The sequence below is a fragment of the Miscanthus floridulus genome, chromosome 11, assembly GCF_019320115.1.
Source record: "Miscanthus floridulus cultivar M001 chromosome 11, ASM1932011v1, whole genome shotgun sequence".
NCBI classification, from domain to species: Eukaryota; Viridiplantae; Streptophyta; class Magnoliopsida; order Poales; family Poaceae; genus Miscanthus; species Miscanthus floridulus.
In genome coordinates, this window is record NC_089590.1 from 49,018,324 (window position 1) to 49,040,408 (window position 22,085).

Consider the following 22,085-nt stretch of genomic DNA (forward strand, 5'->3'; position numbering starts at 1 on the left):
ATACAAAAAAAAAATTGTTTTTTTCCCAATTTTTTTCTGGTGGCTAACAATAATATTTAAAAGACATATTTAAAATTTGGAGCTTTTTTTATTTTATTAGCTATATTTAATAAGTTTATTTCATTTACTTGAATTCTTCCCAGTAATTCAAATTTGAACTGCATGTGCATCGAATATTGGAATTGAGTGATTCAAAAAATCATATTCATGGTATTGCATGTGGTGTGAGACCGTATCCAGTGACAGATGCCAAATTTGGCGTATCATTTTCACGGAATACGGCGAGGAACTTGCGTGTAAAGTATTTTAAATTATATAAAATGGAAACGAAGTCCAAAATTCACGAAACTTGTCGAGGTGTCATTTCATCGCATGTATAGGCTATGATAAAAAATTGAGTGGGTTTCGAGCAAGTTGCGACGGCTTCCACAAAACTGCTGCTATGACAGCTTCGTCATACACAGTTGATGGTTGCTGCTGCTTGCTGCAACACTGCAATGGCCATCTCAAAACTTTATGCGTCATGCATGCAGCCAAAGTCACTTTATCTAGGCTTTACCTGCATTGCAGCGCAAGGACAAGTCAAATATCCATATCCTGCAGGGATCAGCATCAGCTGATTTCGGGCAGCTTACTTCTTTTTGCAGGCAGCAGCGTGCTTCAGGAATCCGGCAGTCCGTTTGGATCTCAGCTCAGGCATCGTTTATTTGGGACACGGGAAAATCGCCGGAATTGACATGACTCGTGCGTTCCAAACAGCACCGTGTACCTTTTGATCGAGGCATTGCCGAATTCCCATGAACAAATTTGGCGGCGACCAAACTAGCAACAGTTAATGCGAAATTTGCCTAACTGACATACTGGAACTCAGCCAAACTCATAATCTGTGGCCTGTGGGCTAGCTGCGGCGAATTGAACGAAGAACCAGCAAAATTCCAAGTAAATTTCGAGAACAGATTCAGCATCTAGGGCAGTTTCCTGCCGGTAACAACAAGCTGGTCAAAGCTCAATCAAAGGGAAGGTCAGTCGCTGTCAGGGTATCTTGCTAGTGCGCATCCTGCGTGTCGTCTTCAGAGCTCATAGTACCTCCTGTGATGCCACTGAACCCTCTTTGGCTCTTTGGCCCACACAAGATTAAGGAAGATCAAAATTAAAGGTGGTAGTGAGTAGTGACACCACAGGACGAGCCGATTAGTGTAGTGCTTTCACTAATCTGACCTTTTTTTTTGAGGTACTAACCTGACCTTTTACGTTGACACATGAATGGATATCAAATTAGAAGGATGACTAGAAGTCCAAACTAACCTTCCGACAACTCTTTTTTTTTTTGCGAGGAGGACGACATAGCACATATGTTAACATAAGATATATTTTTGTACTGTTTTAGTGTTTCTGTGTAGGAACGGACTTAGTTTTTGAAAAGAAACATACTTCTTTTTTGGTGATGCTCCGGGAATAAAGATTAATCTTTAGTCCCGGTTTGGCCCCCTAACTGAGACTAATTATCCCAGCCTATAGGTCAGCTCATTTCTTCCTCCCCGAGCCCGAGCCATTCCATTCAAACTCACTGCCTCTGTTCTTCAGCTTACTTTCTTGCTCTCTCTCCCCCTCCATTGGTGTTGCTCTTCGATTTTGGAGGTAACAAACTTAATCCTCTTATGTTTTATCAGTAGCTTATCTCATTTTGCGATGTAGATGCATGTGTAACTTTATATGTTGGACTTTATTATGATTTTATGTCATTTTTAGCTCAAAATCACATGATGATTTGCATATATGCTTGGATAAACAAAAGTTAAATTAGTTCATCAAAATCACTTGATAGTTTAGTATTGCTAGTATATGTAGCACATTTCATGGTTTAGTTAGATAAATAAATATTTTTATTTTTTTAATATATTCCTTTAGAAATGAGAAATTTACAATAGTTTGTAAAAATAAGTATAGAAAGTAACTTAATATGGTGGATTTGATTATGATTTCTATGTCATTTTTAGCTCAAAATCACATGATGATTTACAATAGTAAAATCACTAGATAGTTTGGTATTTTACTATTATACATAGTACATATTTCATGGTTTAGTTAGATAAATAAATAATTTTAGTTTTGTTTAAATATATTATTTTAGAAAATGTGAAATTTACACTAGTTTGCAAAAATAAGTATAGAAAGTAGATGATAACTGGTACCGGATCCTCGGCCTCTCGTTCAGTTGCGAAACGACTAAGGCCAAAACTCCCTCTCATTATCTGCGGCAAGTGTAAGCAGAAGATTGTGATGGAGTACCGAGTCAAGAGACAGGGATCCAACAAGGGTCGTGTTTTCTACAAGTGCCCGGATCGCGATGTGAGTTTCTTACACATTTGATTATTATGGCTAATTGACCTGCTTTTCTTGAATATTTTTGACTAAATATTTTTTAGCTTTAATTTCAGTGGAAGGGCAATGGATGCGATGGTTGGTACTGGGAGGAAGATTATGCTACATACGTGCAGAATTCGGGTGCGCTTGAGGTAGCGGCTGCTGATGATGTGGCAGTGAGCCAGCAGGAGAAGCTTATTGATATTCAATAGACGAATGATTTGTCTGTTTTAGTTGCGTACGGTAACGAAATAATTATGTTACTGAAGTGCATTGTAGTTTTAGTTTGTTTAGTGATAGTTGGGATTGCTTATGTTGTAGCCAGGCTTAGTTAATTAATCAACCATGTGTGTGTCATCTATGTTGTGTAATAAAATACTTAATTATGTTCAAGGTTTTCATAATTTGTCGTGTAATGCAGATTATGTCACGCCATTGGATGTACAATGCCGATCGCCGCTCCCAAGACTTTATTGAGGGCGTGCACTATTTCTTAGGTGTGGCCGAGGTAAATAAGCGAGATGGTTTCATGTGTTGTCCATGTGCCCTATATAAGAATTTAAAGGAATATTCAAGCTCAATGAGTCTTCATTCACATTTGCTTAAGTCAGGTTTCATGTCAAACTATATATGTTGGACTAAGCATAGAGAAAGCGGGGTCATGATGGAAGAAGGTGAAGGAGAAGATTTAGACATTGATGACATTATTGCTCAGTATGGTGCCTTTGATGATACTACAATGGGGGGAGATGAAGAAGAGGTAGCGGCAAAAGATGATCTCGGTGATGCTCTTGGCAATGCCATTCGTGATGCACAACAAGAATGTGAAAGTGAAAAAGAGAAAGTTAAGTTCGAGCGCATGCTTAAGGATCATAGGAAGTTGCTATACCCAACGGCCGAAGAGGGGCAAAAAAAGCTGGGTACAACACTGGAATTGCTACAGTGGAAGGCAAAGAATGGTGTATCTGACAAGGCATTTAGGAATTTATTGAACCTCATAAAGAAGATGCTTCCGAAGCCAAATGAATTGCCCACCACTACGTATGAAGCAAAAAAGTTTGTCTGCCCTTTGGGATTAAAAATCCAGAAGATACATGCATGTCCTAATGACTACATCCTCTACCATGGCAATGAATATGAGAATTTGGATGAATGCCCGGTATGTAAAGCATCGCTGTATAAGATTAGGCGCGATGATCCTGGTGACGTCGAGGGTGAACAACATCCTAGAAAGAAAATCCTTGCCAAGGTTATGTGGTATGCTCCTATAATACCACGCTTAAAACATTTGTTCAGAAATAAAGACCATGCAAAGTTGTTGCGGTGGCATAAAGAAGACCATAAGGTAGACAATATGCTGAGACACCCAGCTGATGGGTCCTAGTGGAGAGCGATAGACAGGGAATTTCTAGAGTTTGCAAATGAGGCTAGAAACTTAAGGTTCGCCTTAAGTACAGATGGTATGAATCCTTTTGGGGAGCAGAGCACTAGTCATAGCACTTGGCCAGTTACTCTATGTATCTACAACCTTTCTCCATGGTTATGCATGAAGTGGAAGTTTATTATGATGCCGATCCTCATCCAAGGTCCGAGACAACCTGGCAACGACATTGATGTCTATCTAAAGCCATTAGTTGAAGAACTTCTAGTTTTATGAAACAAACTAGGTGTACGTGTCTAGGATGAGTACAAACAAGAACACTTTGACCTACGAGCAATGTTGTTCGTAACAATCAATGATTGGTCTGCTTTAAGTAATCTTTCAGGTCAGACAAACAAAGGATATAATGCATGCACACATTGTTTTGATGACCTTGACAGTATATATTTGAAAAGATGTTGAAAGGTCATGTACCTTGGTCATCGTCGATTCCTTCCTTTGAATCACCAAGTAAGAAAGAAAGGGAAGCATTTTAAAGGTAAGCCAGACCACCGGAAGAAGCCTCATAACCGAACCGGGGAAGATGTACTCGCAATGGTCAAGAATGTGAAAGTAGTATTTGGAAAGTGACAAGGCAGCGAATCTGTTCCCAAAGATGCTAAGAGACACGCACCCATATGGAAGAAGAAGTCCATCTTTTGGGAGCTACCCTATTGGCAAGTCCTATAGGTCCGCAATGCAATCAACGTGATACACCTGACAAAGAATCTTTGTGTGAACCTATTAGGATTCATGGGTGTGTACGGAAAGCCAAAGGATTCACTTGAAGCACACCAGGACTTGCAGGGTATGAAAGAACGAGACATCCTTCATCCAAAGAAGACAGATGATGGACGTCATTACTTAAGTCCTGCTAGCTACACGCTTAGCAAAGAAGAGAGGGACAGCATATTCGAATGTCTAAGCAGCATCAAGGTCCCATCGGGATTCTCCTCCAATATAAAGGGTATAATAAATGTGCTAGAGAAGAAATTCCTAAACTTAAAGTCTCACGACTGCCACGTGCTTATGACGCAATTGCTTCCAGTTGCTTTAAGAGGAATTCTACCTCCACATGTACGTCTAGCCACCGTGAAGCTATGTGTATTCCTCAATGCAATTTCTCAGAAGGCAATTAATCTAGTGAAACTAGCTACTCTACAGAATGATGTGGTTCAATATCTTGTCAGCTTTGAGTTGGTGTTCCCTCCATCCTTCTTTAATATCATGACACACCTCCTAGTTCATTTGGTGAAGGAGATTAGTATTCTTGGACCTGTGTTCTTACATAACATGTTCCCCTTCGAGAGGTTTATGGGTGTCTTGAAGAAATATGTGAAAGTCCATTCTAAGCCTGAAGGAAGCATCGCCCAGGGCTATGAAACAGAGAAGGTCATTGAGTTATGTGTTGACTTTATTCCTGACCTTGCCCCGATTGGCGTTCCCGAATCACGACACGAGGGGAGACTCAGTGGTAAAGGAACTTTAGGGAAGAAAACATATATTGGCATGGAAGACGATTATTTCAATAAAACACACTACACAGTTCTTCAGAACTCATCATTGGTGCATCCGTACATCGAGATACATAAGGAGTTCTTACGATCCAAGTTTCTAGGGAAGACTGAAGCATGGATTAGGCGTCAGCACATGGAAAGTTTTAGTGCTTGGTTGCGAAAAGAATGTCAAGGCAATGACAATATTGATGAGCAACTATATTTGTTGGCTAGGCAACCATCGTGGTATATCCTCACGTACCAAGGGTACGAGATAAATGGAAATACATTTTACACAGTTGCCCAAGATAAAAGGAGCACCAATCAAAATAGTGGTGTTCGCATAGATGGCATAGATCTAAATGGGAATATACAAACATATTATGGCCGCATAGAAGAGATATGGGAACTAGATTACACACCTAATTTTAAAGTCCCTTTGTTCCGGTGTCAATGGGTGAAGCTGACCGGAAGAGGGGTAACAGTCGACAAAGAGTATGGAATGACAACAGTGGACCTCAACAATATTGGGTACAAAGACGAACCATTCATCCTTGCTGCCGATGTGAGTCAGGTGTTCTATGTGAAAGACATGTCTACAAAATCAAAGAGAGGAAAAAACGAAGACATCAACTCAATGATTAATGAGCCAAAGCGCCACATAGTTCTTTCTGGGAAAATAAATATAGTGGGAATTGAAGACAAGTTAGACATGTTAGAAGATTATGAAAGAAATGTCTAAATTCCACCCTTCATAATGAAGAAAGATCCAAGCATCATGTTAAATGATGAAGACACTCCATGGTTACGACAAGATCATAACCAAGGGTCATACGTCAAGAAGAAATTCACTGTTGTGCCCGCATGATACAACGATGCATGTTTAATATATTATGTTTTAGAGACAGATATTATATAATATGTTATGACTTCACATTGTAATATGTTTAATATATGTTTCAAAATTCACAAGTGTGTGACATAGTTTTAGAAAGTCTACATGAGATTCAAGAATTTGTGACTAGTGCTTGATAAAACTTTCTCAAATGGAAAAATGAGCTATGTAACAATTGTAGATCTTGCTTGGATGATCAAACTTGGTATTCAGAGTTTTTTCATCTGAGGTCATTTAGTGTCTCATTTGTGCATGTTTGACCAAGTCAAATTTGGTCAAATGAAAAAATAACACTTTGACTCTAGTATTATGAACTCTAAATGACTTCAAATTAAAAAGTTTTGAATACCAAGTTTGTTAAACTCATCAAGATCTACAATTGTTGTTTTGGTCAACTTTCCATTTGAGATAGTTTGGACGGTTCAAATTTGTGATTTTTAAATTTCAACACCTACAAACTAGTTTTCAGAACCCTAGATTATCTCAAATTGAAAAGTTTTGAATACCAAGTTTGTTCAGCTCATCAAGATCTACAATCCTTATGTAGGCCATTTTTTCATTTGAGAAAGTTTGAATAAAATATAGTTCAAATTTCACAAGTGTGACACAGTTTTAGAAAGTCTATATGAGATTCAAGAATTTGAGACTAGTGTTTGATAAAACTTTCTCAAATGGGAAATGAGCTATATAACAATTGTAGATCTTGCTGATATTATCAAACTTGGTATTCAGAGTTTTTTCATCTGAGGTCATTTAGTGTCTCATTTGAGCAAGTTTGACCAAGTCAAATTTGGTCAAATGAAAAACAACACTTTGACTTTAGTATTATGAACTCTAAATGACTTCAAATTGAAAATTTTTAAATACCAAGTTTGTTAAGATCATCAAGATCTATAATTGTTGTTTTGGTCAACTTTCCATTTGAGATAGTTTGGATGGTTCAAATTTATGATTTTTAAATTTTGACGCTTACAAACTAGTTTTCAGAACCCTAGATTGTCTCAAATTGAAAAGTTTTGAATACCAAGTTTGTTTAGCTCATCAAGATATACAATTGTTATTTTGGTCAACTTTCCATTTGAGAAAGTTTAGATGGTTCAAATTTGTGATTTTTAAATTTCAACGTTTACAAACTAGTTTTCGGAACCCTAGATTGTCTCAAATTGAAAAGTTTTGAATATCAAGTTTGTTCAACTCATCAAGATCTAAAATCCTTATATAGGTAATTTTTTCATTTGAAAAAGTTGTAGAATAAAAATACTACATTTTCTTTATTTTTATAGGTTCAACAAAAATTTTCTGTCATTTTGGTCAAAAACTGAGAAAAAATTGAAACATTGATGTTACAATAATATGATAATAAATTTCCTATCGAATGATATTAGTTTTATTAATTTTAAGTTATAAATATATTTTTGCATTAACAAAATACTTAGTTTTAGTAACATTTATATTCTATATTCATAAAAGAAATAAAAAACTTTAGGTTACAAAATTTTCCTATTTACAATAAATAATTAGTTAATCAATAGTATTTTTTAAAATAAATATTGCAAAGTATTGAAGTTGCTATAGAATTAATTGATTAACCTAGTATTAAACAAGGAGAATAAAATCAAAATGCCAGGCCTTTCCAATTACTCTGGCGGGCTGCCAAAATTTTCAGGCCTTCAGTCCCGACCCAGTCCAGGAACCAAGACTAAAGGGTGGGCGGAGTTGCCCGTGCCAAAAATACCTTTAGTCCCGACTGGTAACACCAACCGGGACTAAAGCTCCTTTAGTCCCGGCTGGTAAGCCGAGCCGGGACTAAAGGGTTGGACCTTTAGTCCCGATTCGGCTTACCAGCTGGGATTAAATGGCGTTTAGTCCCGGCTGGTGTTACCAGCCGGGACTAAAGGGTCCCGGCCTATATATATCGAACGGTTCCTACCTGTTCATCTTCTACTTTTCGATCTACACATCGATCTCGTCTCTGTCGCACCGTCGCCGTCGTCTACCCCCACCCGGCCGTGCCAATCCGCCCGCATCGCTTCCCGGCCGGCCTCGTCGTTGAGCCCCGCCCGACGGCCGTACGTCAAGCTCTCGTCTGCCGCGCCGCGCCGTCGTCGTCTCACCCGGCCGCGCGATCTCGCCGTCTCCGCCGTAGTCGTACGCCTCGCGCGAGGTGCAGCTCGGCCCCGTGGCCGGCCAGCACGCCCATGCCTGGCCCGCCATCCGCCCCAGCTAGTTTATTTAGATAGTTTTTAGATAGTTTTTGATATATATGTTAGATTAAAATGTATTAAAATTTAATTAGTAGTTTATTCTTAGTTTTTAGTTAGTTTTTAGATAGTTTTTGATATATGTTAATTAGATTTAAATATATTAAAATTTAATTAGTACTTTATTTAGATAGTTTTTTAGATATTTTTTTATTATAGTTTTTGATATATTTAATAATTATTATTCTATCTCTCTCTATATATGTGTTAGATTTAAATTTTTTTTGTAATTGACACATGCATATTTTATTAGTAATTCTATCTCTATATCACGTGCATATTTTATTTTAGTAATTCTATCTATATATCACTTGGATATTTTATTAGTAATTTTATCTATATCACATGCATATCTAGAGAGAGATTCTATATGTATACATATGTACTTATTTCCATGTGTTGAGAGAGAGAGAAAATTATATCTAGAGAGACATTCTATGTGTTATCACATGCATATCTAGAGATATATACATATGCACTTATTTCTATGTGTTGAGAGAGAGAGAAAATTGTATCATTCTATGTGTATATATACATGTACTTATTTCCATGTTTTTGGATTGAAAGTGTTTTTGATTCGATTCCAAAGCTTATACCTTATTATTGTTTATCCTTATGAAATATTATGTGTTATTATATTTAATTGGATTTAGTAATTCTATATGTGTTATCACATGTACTTATGTTATGTGCCATAGTAATTCTATCTATGTGTTATCTTGAAGATACAAATGGCTGCTCCGGATAATAACTTGAATGATGACATAATGGCGGATATTATCAATGCCGGCACCAATGCGGATGTAGATGACACGAGTCAGTACTTTGCTGATTATGAGGATATCCTGAATATCCCAGTGGTTGAAGATCAACAAATTGTCGCGCAAGAAAATACTGGCGAGGTATATTCGATTATCTATCATCTCTTATAGATGCATGCGTACGTATATTTGTTGTTAATCGTTGTGTTTCTACTCATGTAGCCAGTTTCTAGATGTACATCAACCATCGGCAAGAGTAGAAAAGTTCGAGGGCCAAAAAAGCCATTAGAGAGCCGTTTCATAATATCAGAATTCGACACCGACACTGGCAAACCATTGGGACTACATACTCAGACATATATCAATCAATGTGGGTTCATTGTAAGGGATAGGATCCCAGTTAGTGCTCGTGAATGGAAGCAGAAGATATCTGCTCCTAATATTAGTTTTGTATCTGATCGTGACAAGAACCTAGCTTGGAGAGATATCACTCAGCATTTCACATTACAAGCAGATGATGCTTTGAAGGAGCTAGTGAGGGATTGGACAATGAAGAAGATGGCAACATTGTTCCAGAGTTGGAAGAAGACATTGTATAAAAAGTTTATCTTAAAGAATGATACATTGGATTTTAATGCTAAGGCGTTTGTCAAGTTGGAGTCCTATTGGGATGACTTCGTACAATATAAGACATCTCAAGAGAGTGAGGAACATGTGATGAGGAATCAGCAGAATGCCTGACAGAAGCAATACCATCATCGCATGGAATCAGGTGGTTATAGGAGTGCTATTCCCAAGTGGTAGAACCTAGAAGTAGAGATTACTGCGAAGGGAATCATACCTGAAACAATAGAGAAGAACTAGCCTCAACGCATGAAGAATTGGTTCTACGCTCATGGGGGAAGCCTAGACCCAGACACTGGCAAGCTAATTTTTAGCCAAAAAATTGAGAGAGCAACACAGAGACTAGCTCATGCTAGGGAAGAAGCTGATAGTGGTGTTTTCAAGCCCAACAGAGAGAAGGACGAATTGACATATGCCCTAGAGAATCTCGAACACGGTGGTCGAACAAGAGGCTATGGGGCGGTTCCATGGCTACAAGCATTCCTAGCAGATAAGGATACCTACAGAAGCCGTCAGAGAAAGAAGTATGAGGAGGCAGAAAGAATCCATGTATTAGAGCAATTTGTTAATGAGTCACGACAAGCATTGCTTGAATCACGTGAACGAGAAAAATCTCTTGAGGCAAGAATATAGGAGGAGATCAAGAGGCAAGTGCAGCTAGCAATGAGTCAAATGCAATCGCAATCAATCCCGGGAGTCACCATTAGCCCTGTTGGTCAGATGAAAAGCAGTTGTGCTTCCATGGAGCTGCCAGTTATTCAAGATGACGCTGGGTTGCGCTTCCCTATTGATGACATTACCGAGCCTCTAACAACATGTGAGCTGCACATTCCAGATGGTAATAATGCATCAATCATGGTGGCTGTCGGGGTTGTATCTCTAATAGACCGAATGAAGACACCAAGAATCTATGGGTTAGTTATTCAACCTGGATATGCTAGCGTCTTGGTCGATAGAGTGCTCAAAGGTTACAACAATGTTCCTCTTGACATTGAAGGCGATGATGGGGAGAAGACACTAGGAGAAGCAGAGAAGACATTTATTCAATGGCGCAAATGCTTCATCATCATTCCTGGGGCACCACCGCTTCCCCTACCTCACCCTAGGTATGAATGAAAGTGAATGAAATATCATTTTCCATTAATTTTATATTGGCTTCAAAAATAATTGACTCACAACTTGTTTTTGTAGCAGGGTCTTCCCCCAGCCTAGCCCAATCATTCATTCCCCATCTCATCACAGCATCGCAGGGGGCAAGACGACTTCATCCCCATGGTGATCTCCAACTCCTACACCGGCCCCATCGCCTCCACAATGATCTCCAACTCCTATACCGGCCCCACCACCTCCACAATGATCTCCAATGCCTCCATGCCAGTCTCCAACACCGGCCTCATCGCCTCCACGCCAGTCTCCAACACCACCCCCACCCCCTCCACAACGACGCACTACAGAGACGTCTAAGGTCCCGGCGGCAAAGAAGACCCCAAAAAAAAGAGTTATTTCTCAAGAAATACTTCCTAAAAAGACTGATGAGCAAATAGCAGCTAAAGAAGACAAAAAAGTGAAAGATTTTTTTATAGATATAAAAAAGCAGAGACAAGCGAAGCTTAAGGAGAAGCCGTACTTTTACATACCATGAGATCTGCTGAGGCAGAAGGTCGAAGCTCACAAGAAAAAGATGCTTGAAGTTTGTAAGCCTCCGCCACTATCAGACTATGACCGCTCCCTCGTGAAGTCACATGATGCAGATAAGAAAAGGAAAAGAGCATCAGGGAAGGATGTCCCATAGCTCGGATAATAGAAGCAACCAATGCAAAATCTTGTTGTTGCTAATGAATATGGTTCCAACATAGAAGTCTATCGACCAGACAACTCTAGAAAAGTGTCGGTTCAAGACCTTAATGCTTTTTTTGAACTAACTAGTTTAACCTTGGATCAATTGATGGGCAAAGCTCTAATCCAGAACCTAGAAGTTGATACCTAGAAGACTTATAAATTTGGCAAAAGTCTGTATAACCCTGCGGCTCTGAATGAATTGGGTACGCAAATGTACTTGCTCAACAAGTGGTACATGCAGGCATGTGGTAGGGGTGAGGAGTGGATCTTTGTCAGATTTAGAGACCATCATTACTTCCATGGCGATGACATCTTACATATTAGTTTTAAAGAATTGCATCAACTATACCACATGGACGCTCTGGACAAATCAATCATTAGCTCCTTTTGTTTGTAAGTGATTTGTACTTTTATTTAATAAACTCACTTCCATGTGTATGTGTATATAATTATCCTCACATGTAACTTATATTTATATACATATTCCAGATGTTAGAGCTCCAAAGAATACAAGACACCAGCGTTGTCTTCATTGATCCTTATATCGTATTCAAAACCGATATTATTGTCAAGGAGCAGTGGGTATCTGAACCACAGAAGAATATCATGAGGTTCTTCGTGAAGCAGCATGACAAGACAACAATACTTTTCCCATACAACTTTCAGTAAGTGTTAATAATAATGTAGTCTACACATTTTATGTAATATCAATACAACTTATATGCATGTACGTGTGTGTATAAACCAATGCAGGTTTCACTGGATACTCATTGTCATTGAGTTAAACTTAAGTCGGTTAGTAATCTTGGACTCGTTGAGAAAAGAGCGGGCACTATACCAAGATGTGATAGACATTATCCAGGGGTAATTTCGATCTCTCACGCACAACTATTATTGAATAGACTTTGCCATAATTTATTAACGATCGTACATTATTGGTCGCACAGGGTTTGGAAAGAGTTTATTCGGCAACACCGCAAGGATTGCAAGGCACCACTTAATGTAGTTGAAATACCAGTAAGTTGTACTATATATACTTCCCCACATGTTTAATTACTATATCGTATTTCAATTTACGTGTGAGATGATGAGAATAATCTTCTTCTCGTACAGTGGTGTTTGTGGCAGCAACCAGGTAATAACTTGTGTGGATACTATGTTTGTGAATTTATCACTGCACACATAAGAAGAACTCCTGAAGATGTCCTCAGAGTACATATATATCAATTTTTTATTTATTTTTAAATGAATATATATATATATATATGTATTAATACTTTTCCTTTTATTTCAAATGCAAGACTGAATGGTTGAAACAAAGGGTCATGCAAAAAGACCATCTAAAAGCAGTTCAAGAGTCAATAGCAGGATTTCTTCTAGAAAAAGTGCTAAATCCCAACGGCGAGTTCTACTTTGATCCTAAGGAATAAATGATGTAAATTAAATGTTTATTGATATAGTTATTTTTGAGAACAAGATTATGAAAGTGTTGTATATATACATATATATCTATAATATATATAGTTTCATACTTTATTCGAATATAATAATGCTCGAGATGAGAATTAGATGTAATTATATGCGTGCGTGTATTTATATTAGCTACATAAAAATATATTATATATTAAACAAATATGTGTAACTGAACTGAAAACAAATTAAATAAAAAAAGGAAAAAGAAAAGGAACCTTTAGTCCCAGTTGGGGTTACCAACCGGGACTAAAGGGTGCGGCCACATTTGCTCGGCTGGAGGGTCTTTAGTCCCGATTGGTAACACCAACTGGGACTAAAGGTCCCTCTTTAGTCCCAACTCGATGACCCAGGACTGAAGGTCCCACCTTTAATTCCAGGATCGTTGTCCTGGCGCGGTAACCGGGACTAAAGGCCGTTACCGCCCGGGACAAAAAGGCCATCCTGTAGTAGTGTTGGCTTCGTACATAAGCTATCCTACAGAAGCCATCTTCATAAGATTTGGTTGTAGCGGTACCTCAACAATTGGTGCGGGTGGCCAAGGAGTTTTTTTACCCGAACACATGAGTGGCAGTATAGTCTTCGTACTGAGTGTTATTAATTAGTGTCTTTTAAAAAAAAATCTTTTATAAGACTATATGTATTCTTGTTATACAAAGGCCAGAAATATTTCAAGATCTTTGTATAATCTCGATGTAACGATCTTGAAATTAATAAATCTTTCCTTATCGAAAAAGTGTTTCTGCCCTATGTGTGTAAGAAGCGTGTATTAGGGCATTTAACTTCTAGAAATAGCTAAATGATGAACTAGATTGTACTCCCTCTGTTATAAAAGAATACAATTATGAGATTTATGCCAGTCAAACTAGCTCAAGTATGATCAAATTTATAGTAAATAGTATTAATATTTATATCTCCAAATAAATTTATTATCAAAATATACTATGTAACTAGTCTAATGATATTTATTGTGTATCATAAATGTTATTATTTTTATATAATTTTGGTCAAAATTTAAATCTTTTGACTCCTTAAAAACGAGAATTGCATTCTTTATGAGATGGAGTGACAGCATTGTCGGGGACCAATATTAGGGTACCCGAAGAGCAGGAGCTAAAGACCGTCAACATTGATTCATCCACGCGATCAAGAGTGCGACTACACCGCTTGCCGGATCACTTTTCGTCTGTCCACCAAGACCATGGGCCCTGCCTCGTCTGACCCTCAATGGATGGCTCCGCCTCGATGGGCGCTATGGCCGCAGGTCTCATCTCGTCCGACCCCTGAGGGTTGACTCCACCTCAAGCTGACTCCTGAGGGCTGGCTCCGCCTCGCCCGATGTTTGAGGGCAGACTCCGTCTCGCTCGACCCCCGAGGGCTTGCTCCGCCTCGTCCGACCCCCGAGGGCTAGCTCCATCTCGCTCGATGTCTGAAGGCTGGCTCCACCTCGCCTGATGTCTGAGGGTAGACTCCATCTCGCCCGACCCCCAAGGGCTGGCTCCGCCTTGCCCGATGTCTGGGGGCTGGCTCCGCCACGCTTGACATCTGAGGGCTGGCTACGCCTCGCCCGATTTCAAGGGGCTGGCTCCGCCTCGCCCGACATCTGCACGCTGCTCCTTCCTAATGACGCACGCAGATAAGGCAGAGCACTCAAGTCAACCGTAATACCGAGGACCATACCTTGCACGCCTACAGGAAAGTACCGTCAGGATATGACAATAAGGGCGCTTTAAGCCCTCCCAGGCATGTCAGAGCCTGAACAGTGTTGTAGGTGCCGACATTTGTCTTAGAGTGTTGTGGGCGCTGCCATTTGCCCTCGGGCGTGGATCCTGACGGAAGCTCATGACAACCACTATGGTCCAGGAGGAAACTCGCATCACCTACAGTAATGGACATGCGGTCACTGCGCCGTCTGCTCCCTGTATGGCCACGGATCGGCACCCTGGTCCGCCACGCCGCCCGCTAGGGCGGGATGGGACGTGACAACTCACTGACAATGCCAAGACATGACATCATCAGCGGACAGATGCCCAGCACGGAGCTATCCCTGGTACCGCCTGCCATGTCAACGGGGCTCGCACAGAGGAAAAGGAAGACCCGACATCTTTGAAGGACCTCATTTGCCTTTGGTATTTCTTCTTTCTCCCATCTATAATTGCTGCTCCCCCTTGGCCTATAAAATGGAAAGCAGGGCACCCCACTAAGGGGACCGATCGATTCAACACACCACACATCACGTCACACATAGCTGAGCAGTGACCAAGCTCTCAGCACCCATTCGGCCTTTACATTAGAGACTTGGGACCTTTCCCTCTCTCGCCCATTTGTAACCCCTACCATGAACTTTTTAGTGCTAATAACACGAGCAGCAGCCACGAACTGGACGCAGGGACATTCTGCCCGAACCAGTATAAACCTTGTGTCTTTTTAGCACACCATCCAGATTAGACGCATAATAACATAAATTTACTCGTTGGTGTTTACTCGAAACACCAATAGTTGGCGCGCCAGGTAGAGGACCTTTGCGCATTTCGATATTAACATTAGGCCTTGGATGGCTAGCCACGGTATCAGCTGGGTCCCGGGCGCACATGTACGCTTCGAGGACTTGGACTTTATCATCATGATGGGAGGAGAGTTGGCATTGGCTCACGCCGCCATCCAACCTCTCCCCTCCATCGACTTCGACTACGGGAGGCTTGAGCGCCAGCTCGGTGTCTCCCTGGGACCCAAGCCGTCCATGGAGGACCCACACTGCCTTGCCTTCTCTTACACCAACGACATGGCATGGATCATTGGTGGGGAACCTCTCTCTTCGGAACACCTCATATAGAGCGCCCCGACAGTGCTTCCATTTGGTCTCCGCAACGCCGCGGGGACTATTAGCCACCTTGTGGCACAATGCATGATTCCACCTCCCACGAGCGACGAATTCTTGGGTGTGATTGAACATGTCATAGAATCTTTCCATGACCTCCTTATAGAGGAGCCAGAGTCGCCCTCTGGCTCTAACTCTAGCAGGGGAAGCCATCACCCCTCTCACGAATGTTTCATGACGAGTACCCCTGAGGGACATGTCAAAAGCATCCACAAGGAGGAGGCTACCCCGGCGAACAACCTCAGCGATGAGGCCGAGGGGGAGACAGTAGCCCCACCTCGCATGTGGGTGGAGTAGCTAAAAGCTCGACATCGAGAGATCGAGGAAGCGTGGCTCTAGCTTGAGCAAGAATGCGTAGAGCTCGATCAGAAAATCGAGCGCCACGGAGACGGTGGGCGCACATGCGCCATGGCCCATGACATGAAATGGAGGATCATCGCCAATGATGAAGCCCTCCCTCGGTTCGCCCAAGCAAGCCAGAACATCACCGCTGCGGCGGCCCTGCTCCATGGTCTTCCAGAGGCCGCGATGCCCAAGGATCGTCGGGCTCACCACGAGATTCGCACGCTGCTCGAGCATGTGGCGGCACAGCAGGTAGAGAGCTCATTGTCTTGGCGACGCTAGCCTAATGCTAGCCAGTGCATGCCCTCTGAATGCCCCGACAGGGATGCATCGGTCCACCAGGTGCCATAGGGTGGCAGGCAGCGTGCTGCGATCCTGGTGCATCAGCGTCTCGGCCACAACCATGACGCGCGCAACACCCTCAATGCTCGTAGGCGTACTCACAATGACCCAGGAGAGGGAGCTAGCCACGGCTATCACCCTTGCTGTGGCAGACGCTACGACAGCGGTGAGGGCCGAAGCCTGAGCCCTGGCCTACTGGGGCCTCAGACCTTCAGCCGACACATCCTCAACGCTGCCTTCCCACCAAGGTACCGGCCTTCAACCAACATCCATAAGTACTCTGGGGAGACGAACCCCAGACTATGGCTTGAAGATTATCGGCTTGCCTACCAAGCCAGTGGTGCGAATAATGATGATTTCATCATCTGCAACCTTCCACTGTTCTTAGCTGATTCGGCATGAACATGGTTGGAACACTAGCCATCCAACAGAATCCAGAGTTGGGCGAACCTGAAGGAGATCTTCGTGGGGGACTTTTAGGGCACATACAAGCACCCTGGGAACCCATGGGACCTCAAAAACTACTGATAGAAGGCCAGTGAGACCCTCCATGGGTACATCCAGCGTTTCTCCTGGCACTGCAACAAGCTACCTAACGTCGCCAACACCGATGTTATAGGGGCTTTCGTATCTGGGACCACTTGCAAGTCTCTAGTTCACAAACTGGGACGCAAGGGTCCACAGACCACCAAGGAACTCCTTGACATCACCACCAGCCATGCCTCGAGTGAAGAAGCGGTTAGAGTGATCTTCAATCGCCTCAATGGCAAGGCGAGGCGAGACAAGGACGCTGGCGAAGGTGCCTCCAACCATCCTGCCAAAAAGAAGAACAAGAAGCAATGGCGCGTGGGCTCTCTCATGGCCGCCGCTGACCATAGGGGTGGTCGGAAGCCCGTAGAGGGCACTCTAAACCACTTCAAAAAACTACTCAAGGGGCCATGCCCAAACCATGCCTTCTCCGTCAAGCATCTGTACAAGGACTGCACCCTCATGAAGCGGTTCATGTTTGGAGGATCCAATAAAGTGGAGCATGGGAAGAACCCTAACCCTACCACGGACGACGCTGAGGGGAAGGATGATGACTTTCCAACACCGGATGGCTGCCTCATGATCTTCAAAGGATCAGAGGCCTATGACTCCAAGCGCCGCCAGAAGATCGCGTGCCGTGAGGTTTATGCGACCGAACCGGCCACACCAGCCTTCCTCTAGTGGTCTAAGTCCGCTATAACCTTCAATCGGACTGACCACCCAGAGAGCGTCCCACAGCCAGGGAGATACCCACTCATGGTTGACCTAATCATTGGCATGAAGCGGCTCACCAAAGTACTAATAGATGGAGGCAGTGGCCTCAACATTATGTACGCCGAGACACTCGACGCTATGGGCGTTGACCGAGCGTGCATCCGGCCAATCGGCGTGCCCTTTCATGGCATCATGCTTGGAAAGCAGGCCATGCCGCTTGGGCAGATCGATCTGCCCATCACCTTCGGGGGTCCATCCAACTACATGATGGAGACTGTCGCTTTTGAAGTGGTGGGGTTTCATGGAATTTACTACACCATCCTAGGACGACCATGCTACGTGAAGTTCATGGCCATCCCCAACTACACCTACCTCAAGCTGAAGATGCCGGGCCTAGGTGGGGTCATCACTGTCGACACCTCATTTTAGCGTGCCTACGAGTGCAAAGTCGAGTGCTGTGATCACGCCATAGCAATCGTCGCCTTCGGAGAGCTCGTGGCCCTCAGGCAAGAGGTCGCTGAAGAGGCACCCGACCCAAGTGGTCAACCAGGTCCTTCAAGCCAGTAGAAGGCTCTAAGGAGGTCCTCATGGACCCTGGGAGCACCGAGGGAAAATAGTACGCATTGGTACCACGCTTTCCTCTAAATAGGAAAGCATGCCCGTTGGCTTCCTCCACGCCAATAGAGACATCTTTGCGTGGAAACCCTTGTACATGCAGGCATTCTAAGGAAAGTCACCGAGCATACCTTGAAGATCCACCTAGGCTCCAAGCTGGTAAAACAACGCCTATGTCGCTTCGATGAGGGGAAACATAGGACCATTAGTGAGGAGATAACAAAGCTTTTGGTGTTCGGATTCATCAAGAAAGTGTGCCACCTAGAGTGGTTAGCCAATCCTGTTCTTGTATGAAAGAAGAATGAGAAATGGAGGATATGTGTTGACTACATGGGTCTCAACAAGGCATGCCTAAAGGATCCATTTCCTTTGTCGTGCATAGATCAAATAGTCGACTCTACTTTAGGATGCGAAACCCTCTGCTTCCTTGACGCGTACTCTAGGTACCATCAAATCATGATGAAGGAGTCTGACCAGCTTATGACATCTTTCATCACCCTCTTTGGATCGTTCAGCTATGTCACAATGCCGTTCGGTCGGAAGAACATTAGGGCTACATACCAGTGTTGTATGCTCAAGTGTTTTGGGGACCTCATCGAGCGGACCATTGAGGCCTACATTGATGACATCGTGGTCAAGTCCAAACAAGCTGACCACCTTGTAGCCGATCTTGAGCAGACCTTTGCAAAACTCTGAGCAAACGGCATCAAACTCAGTCTCGAGAAGTGTGTTTTCGAGGTCCCAAGGGGCATGCTGCTTGGTTTTATCATCTCCGAGCATGGAATCAAAGCAAACCCAGAGAAGATCTTAGCCATCACAAGGATGGGCCTGATTTAAAATATAAAAGGGGTGCAACGAGTTACAGAGTGCCTTACCACGCTCAGCCGCTTCATCTCGCACCTTGGCGAATGAGGTCTCCCCCTTTATCGACTTCTAAAGATGGCCTACCACTTCGAATGAACATCCGAGGCCTAGGAAGCACTTGACATGGTCAAGCTGCTTCTGACAAAGGCCCCGATCTTGGTTCCTCCTACCAATGGAGAACCCCTTCTGCTCTACATTGCGGCCACCATGTAAGAGGTCAGTGCCGCCCTGGTAGTGGAGCGAGAAGAAGAGGGGCACGCCCTCAAAGTATAGCGCCCTATGTACTTCATCAACGAGGTTCTATCCAACTCAAAGACTCGCTACCCCCAAATCCAGAAACTTCTATATGCCATCCTCATCACCAAGAGGAAGCTACATCACTACTTCGAGTCACATTCGGTGACAGTCGTGATGTCCTTCCCCCACGACGAGGTCATCCAAAACTAGGATGCCTTTGGAAGAACCATGAAATGGGCACTCGAGCTGATGGGTCAGGGCATTACGTATCCCTCTCGGATGGCCATCAAGTCCTAGGTGTTGGCTGATTTCATCGCGGAATGGACCGAGGTCCAAATGCTGCCAGCGGTCGTCGATCAAGAATATTGGACGATGTACTTCGATGGTTCACAGATGAAGAAGGGCGTCAACATAGGGCTAGTCTTCGTGTCACCCCTCAGGGTACGAATGAGGTACATGGTCTATCTCCATTTCTCCTCCTCCAACAATGTGGCTGAATATGAGGCGCTCATCAATGGCCTACGTATTGCCATCGAGTTGGGCATCCGACCCCTCGACGTTCAAGGAGATTTCTAGCTGGTCATCGACCAAGTCATGAAGGAGTCAAGCTGCCATGATGCCAAGATGGCCATGTACTACCGAGAAGTCTATTATTTGGAGGACAAGTTCAACAGCCTCGAGCTCAATCACATCCCAAGGCACCTCAATGAGGCGGTCGATGCGCTTGCAAAAGTAGCATCTGGCCAAGAGCCAGTGCCAATGGGCATCTTTGCCAGTGACCAGCATAAGCCCTCAATTCGCTACGAGGGGTTAGAACAAGGTGGTGATGGTCCATCCAATCTAGGCCCAGGGGCTGACCAACTATCGACTACATCTGGTCCCGAAGTCATAGAGCTCGAAGAGGACCCAGTGATAGAGCCCGACCCTCTAGTCGACTGGAGGATGCTCTACCTCGACTACCTCCTCTGTGATACCCTACCAATAGACAAGACAGAGGCTCAATGGCTCGCATGTCACGCCAAGTCCTTTGTTCTTGTGGAGGGCAAACTCTACAAGAGAAGCCACACCTAGATCCAGCAGCGCTGCATCCCCATCGAATAGGGGAAGCGTTTGTTGAGTGATATCCATGGTGGGGTCTGTAGTCACCATGCCACGCCTAGAACCCTGGTCAGAAACGTATTTCGACATGGCTTCTACTAGCCCACCACTGTAGCCGCCACCGAGCAGATCATGCGCACCGCCGAAGGGTGTCAGTACTACACTCGGCGGATTCACCTACTGGCCCAAGCACTCCAGACGATCCCTATCACATGGCCATTCATGGTCTGGGGGCTTGATCTGGTTGGACCTCACTAGAGGGTGCCCAGAGGCTACACCCACCTGCTTGTCACCATAGACAAGTTCACAAAGTGGATAGAAACTCGGCCGATCTCCGCGATCAAATCTGAGCAAGCCATGCTGTTCTTCCTCGACATCATCCATCACTTTGGAGTCCTAAACTCCATCATCATAGACAATGGCACGTAGTTCACTAGAAAGAAGTTCCTTCGATTCTTCGATGAATACCACATCCAGGTCGATTGGGCCGCCGTCACGCACCCATGAACGAACAGGTAGGTCGAGTGCGCAAATGACATAGTCCTACAAGGCCTCAAGACTAGGATCTTCAACTAGTTGAACAAGTTTGGTGCATGCTGGGTCACCGAGCTTCCTTCAGTACTCTAGAGCCTAAGGACAATCCTAGTTGAGCCATCGGCTACATGCCTTCTTCATGGTCTATGGTTCCAAGGCTGTCCTCCCAACCGACCTTGACTATGGCGTGCCAAGGATCAGGGCATACGATGAATAGAGAACCAAAGCATCCCATAAGGATGCCATGGACCAGCTGGACGAAGCACACGACATCGCCCTCCTCCGCTCGGCCAAATACCAATAGGTGTTGCGATGGTACCACAGTCGACGAGTGCGGGGTCAAGCCTTCAAAGTCAGAGACTTGGTCCTCTGCCCCATATAGAGCAACAAGGACCGCCACAAGCTCTCCCCACCATGGGAGGGACCATACGTCGTTGCGGAGGTGCTCCAGCCAGGTGCCTACAAGTTGAAGACCATCGACGGTGAGGTCTTCACCAATGCTTGGAACATCGAGCAGCTACGTTGCTTGTACCCTTAATAAATGCACATTTTGTCTTATCAGTTTTGTTGTCCAACTCCCCAATTTTTCAGTGACACCTGACCCCAGCAACATCGAGGGGTCGGATCTCACTCAGGGGCTAATATGAGCATATCTATCCAGCAAACATTTTTAATGCCTTTCCCCCTTTTTACGTTAGGACCTAGGAACTAGGTTTATGGGAACAAGCTCTGAGTATAACTGGTCGGACTACAGGATACCAATGCCCCAGCGGCTACAATGTCTTTGCTCACCAGCGTAATCA

At 43.5% G+C, this 22,085-nt stretch overlaps 1 protein-coding gene and 1 long non-coding RNA gene across 2 annotated transcripts; both read left to right on the forward strand.

Moving 5' to 3' along the window:
• The first annotated feature begins 12,397 nt into the window (after nt 1-12,397).
• Nucleotides 12,398-13,096, forward strand: LOC136492924 (uncharacterized). The gene is made up of 4 exons (XR_010768238.1): nt 12,398-12,524; nt 12,608-12,677; nt 12,774-12,872; nt 12,962-13,096. It is a non-coding gene; the product is annotated as an uncharacterized lncRNA (long non-coding RNA).
• A 4,880-nt stretch (nt 13,097-17,976) lies between these two features.
• LOC136491910 (uncharacterized) lies at nt 17,977-18,363 on the forward strand. Its single transcript, XM_066488114.1, has one exon. The coding sequence runs from the start codon at nt 17,977-17,979 to the stop codon at nt 18,361-18,363; it is 387 nt and encodes a 128-aa protein (XP_066344211.1).
• The last annotated feature ends 3,722 nt before the right edge of the window (nt 18,364-22,085 follow it).

Coding starts and splice junctions, on each gene's coding strand:
- LOC136491910 (XM_066488114.1), top strand. CDS start 17,977: ATGGTTGACCTAATCATTGGCATGAAGCGGCTCACCAAAGTACTAATA.